The sequence below is a fragment of the Psammomys obesus genome, unplaced genomic scaffold, assembly GCF_907164565.1.
Source record: "Psammomys obesus unplaced genomic scaffold, mPsaObe1.curated_primary_1811, whole genome shotgun sequence".
NCBI lineage: Eukaryota > Metazoa > Chordata > Mammalia > Rodentia > Muridae > Psammomys > Psammomys obesus.
Window position 1 is genome coordinate 18,650,563 of NW_026596117.1, and position 4,628 is coordinate 18,655,190.

Here is a 4,628-nt window from a genome sequence, read left to right on the forward strand (position 1 = left end):
CCAATATTGCCCGCCCTTTGAAATCAATAGTTACAGAAAAGAATATGTGAATAGACATGAGCATTATAGATACTTAGTGTAGAATTTTATTTTTGTTCCAATTCTTCTGGTTGTTTAGGTGTTTGTCTTTGATAAATTTGTTGTTCACCTGACTGATGCCAGAAACATATACAGCTTACATGAACAATGATGACTCAAGAAATTAACTTTGATTTGAAGACTTCTCAAACTTAATTAACTCTATGAAACACAGTGGTCTGGTTGCTTTTTTCAGTGTCAAGTTAACACAAGTTAGAGTCATCAGAGAGGAAGGTGTCTCAGTTGAGAAAATCGCTCCATGAGATCCAGCCGTAAGACATTTTCTCAATTAGTAATCGATGGAGGAGGACCCAGTTTATGGTGGGCAGTGCCATCCCTGGACAGGTGTCATGAGCAAGCCATGAGAAGCAAGCCAGTAAGCAGCACCACTCTATGGTCTCTGCATCAGCTCCTGACTCCAGATTCTAGCCCTGCTTGAGTTCCTATCCTGACTTTCTCCAGTGATGAACTATGGTCTGAAAGTGTAAGCCAAATAAACCCTTTTCTACCCAACTTGCTTTTTGGTCATGGTGTTTCATCACAGGAATAAAAACCCTGACTATACATATGGTTTCAGAATTACTCAATATTAGTGGCTAGAGAGACTGTTCAGCAGTCAAAACACTTGCTCTTCTTCCAGCGCTCCCCAGCTCAGTTCGTAGCACCTGCCACACCAAACTCCTCCTTACCTCTTGTCAGATGACATCAACATTCAGCTAGCCATATCTTGTCCTCTGTCTTAGCTCTGATCATATTTGATTTTATTATTACCATAATTCATAGGCTCCTATTTTTGGAACCTTGGTCCCCAGTTACTGGAACTGTTTGGGTAGGATTACAAGGTATGGCCTTACTGGAAGAGGTGTGTCCCTAGGGTGGGTTTGGAGTTTCAAAAGCCCATGCTAGACCCAGTGTCTCTTCCTGCAATTTGTGGATCAGATGTGAGTCCTCATCTCCTGTTCTAGCACCATGTCTGCCTTCCTACCCCCATGCTCCTCACTATGAAGATCATGGACAAAACCTTTGAAACTGTAAGCAAGCTCCAATTGAGTACTTTCTCTTATAAGTTGCCTTGGTCATGGAGTCCCCTCACAGCAGTAGAACAGTGACTAGGACAGAGGTGATATCTTAAAACCATTGATAAGGGAGTCTATAGATATACATAAGCAGATAATAACTTCACAAAAATGTATTTTCATCTCCTCTACCAATTGTTTTGTTTCATTAAGTCACACATTATGCAGCTATTCTCCCCAGCTCAAGAGGACCATGAGTAGCCCTAACATTATGAGGGGCTTTCCATGACACTGACACAAATAAGATGCTTAAAAATAAATTCTTTTTTAAAATTAAACATAACATAACCTGAAATGTCATTCAGCAAGGTGTGTGTCTGTGTTTGTGTTTGTGTGTGTGTGTGTGTGTGTGTGTGTGTGTGTGTGTGTGTGCGCGCGCGCGCGCGCGCATTCATATATGTAGGTGTGGGCGCATGAATGCCATGGCATGTGTGAGATGATCAGAGAACAACCTCCTTATCTACCCTCATCATCCACCTTGTTTGAGGCAGAGTTTCTTGTGCATAAGCCTGCTAGCTGGACTGAAAGAGTCTACGGACTCTCTTGCCTCTGCTTCAGATCTCACTCTAGTGACACAGGGATTCTAGATGAGCAAATACTACTGTGTCTGGCAGTATGTGGGTTTGGGGCATTCAAACTCTGGTCCTCATGTGACACGGCAAGTACTTTATCTGCTGGACCTTCTGCCCAACTATTCTGGCAGTTTTTATACTACGCTCCAAAATTCTATCTGATAACACTGACAATGTATAACTAAAATCACCTGCTCTGACCCCACTAAACAGCCTAAAAACATTATGGCCTAAGCATACGTAATGCACTATTGCCCGCTGTTGAAAGCTATATGCTTCAGCTCTAATAAATAACCCTAAATAAAGGGTGACACTACAACAGACCTTAAGTTATGTTTTCTTTCCGTGCAAAATCAGACACATTTGAGAAACCAGACTTTGGATATGTTGCAATGATGTTGACTTCTCCATAATTTCCACTAAAACCCAGCATTAGCACAGGGCTTGGCCCATGGTAGCTGTTGAACAAATAAGTGCGTATGCAATAAAACAACAAAAACTACTACAGCCCAAATTTAAAACAAGGGTATTTAATATACAAACTTTATTGTTTAATCCAAAAACATGACTTTCTTTTACAAAAAAAAAATTAGAAATCAAATTTTAGCCTTTGTTTAATAAAATGAGGCTCTCTCTGGGCAGAAGCTGCAGTCAGCAGGCGCAGTTCTTACAGCGCTGAAGACCGTTCTCATTGCAAGCTGTACACTTCAGGGCTTTGAAAGCGTCTGTAAAGCAATTTCGAAACACTGACATCTTGCTCCCGTGGCACACAGAGCATGGAAGGAAGCCAAAGCCTCCACAGGACGGACACTCGTGTGGATGCTGCACTCTCTGCACAGGGAGGCAAGAAACAGGGGAGAACAGAAAGTGTGTGAGCACCAACAACGCAATCAAGACCACAAAATGCTGTAAAACAACACTGGTGTAAGGGAACTGTGGCTGTGCATTTGAGAGTATCTGCCATTAATATCCATGGGAGCTAAGGGAAGGACACCTGCCAGACTCCTTCACCGCCCTCCCTGATGGCCATCCACAACACAGGCTTGCTTCATAAAGTATGGTGAATTTTAGGCTGTGCTGGATGGCATACACTTTCAAGAATTTCATCATACGAAAACATTTTTGCCAACCAAATATAACAAGAGGCAACTCTTTTCATGAGAAGAAAATGCTTTAGCTTTCCCTTTTGCATCTCTTAACACTTTTCTGTCTTGCAAAACAGTAAATTCTTCAAAGAAATTGAAAAATCAGAAAATGATGAGCTAAACTTTGAAAGAGCCACTATCAACTGACAATTCATCATTACGCTGCAAATTTGAATAATTCTTTAATCTTTCAAAGCATTTTCCACTGTATCGTTATGTAATATTTCCTCCCTCCACACATATAGGCATAATCTTCAGTAGAGACACAATTCAAACATCATTATCCTCATTTGATACTTAAGAAAACAGACACAAATATCTTGAGACATTTATGCATGTCATAAACCTTTCTTAATAGCTATCAGCCTTTCTACCTGAAGCAAAGATAAAGTATCTCAAACACAGAATGAATACAACAAGGCTCTGTGTTGAAGAAAATGTTTTATAAAATATTCACATTCTTTTAAGTTTGCCTCTTTGAACATGTATCTCAGAATTCACTGTTGGAACTCACCGCACCAGGGGTGATTAGAAACCATTATAGAACAAACACAAACAAAATTGTGTTAAGTTCCTGACTTGCAATAAAGGAATTGCCAGCAATGTTTGGAAACCTGGTTTTGTGCAAGCTTAGGAAATGTGGGCAAAACAAGCACACACACACATAAAATGACAAACTCAGACAACCATATTTAACCCACGTACATACATACAGTTTTGCAATGGAAAGTCAAAATTGTCCATTAAAATCTCCAAAAAACCAATTGAAAAGAAACCAGAACTAACTGGGTTTACGCCCCCCCTCCCAAACACACACACAATTCCTACTATATACAACTAAAAGAATCCAGAAAACAAGTAAATAAATGTAATCTTCTCCTCAGTAATTTCCAGAATGTAATTTGGAAAGTAAACATTAGAATATGATCTACTGCATGTACACATACGCACATCTCTTTTCATGTATGTCTTTTCTCCAAGATCCATTTATTATTATACTTTGGTTTACCTGTCATAGTAAGAAACCATTCAATGTCTCATTTTTAACAGCACAGAATTATTTTGATAAAATGTAGGTATTGTTGATCTGGATGACACCAGCTGGAAACTGGAAATGCCATAGATGATTGAAGAGATTCAAAGATTTCCCAAACAGATAGATTGAATGCAAGTGGTAATTTGATGATTTTTGTAATTGTTCTTTGCAAGAAATGGTCCCTACAAAGAAAGGTAAGCTGTACATAACTGTACATAGCTGTACATAAACATTACATTTCTGTAATGTTAAAATGTCTTTGTAAATATTTGGAAGGAAAGAATATACTTTAAAGGGCTAAATATTGGAGAATTAGCAAGAATTGTTATTAAGTTTTAGAAATGAAATAATCATGTCAATGACATCGCTGAAATTATAAAAGAAGGGTACATTTTAAAATACCAAGCTACAGCCAGGCACCACGATTCATGCCTGTAATCCCAGCATTCAGTGAGATAGAGGCAGGCAGATCACTGTAAGTTCAAGGCCAACCCGGTCTACAAAGTGAGTCCAGGACAACCAAGGCTATACAGAAAAATCCTGTCTGAAAAAGCCAAAAAAAAAACAAACAAACAAACAAAAAAAAAAAAAAAACAATCTGGGCTTTTTGGTATATACCTGTAAACACAAAACTTCAGAAGTAGAGGGGATGGATAGATAGATGATAGATAGATAGATAGATAGATAGATAGATAGATAGATAGATAGATAGATAGATAGA

General features: G+C 38.8%; 1 protein-coding gene across 1 annotated transcript in view; it reads right to left on the reverse strand.

The window, feature by feature from the left end:
• Positions 1-2,377: 2,377 nt before the first annotated feature.
• Grxcr1 (glutaredoxin and cysteine rich domain containing 1) overlaps positions 2,378-4,628 on the reverse strand; it is a 105,728-nt gene continuing 103,477 nt past the window's right edge. The window contains exon 4 of the mRNA XM_055629452.1: positions 2,378-2,557. Within this exon, the coding sequence (XP_055485427.1) occupies positions 2,378-2,557 (180 nt within the window). The remainder of the gene's footprint in view (positions 2,558-4,628) is intronic.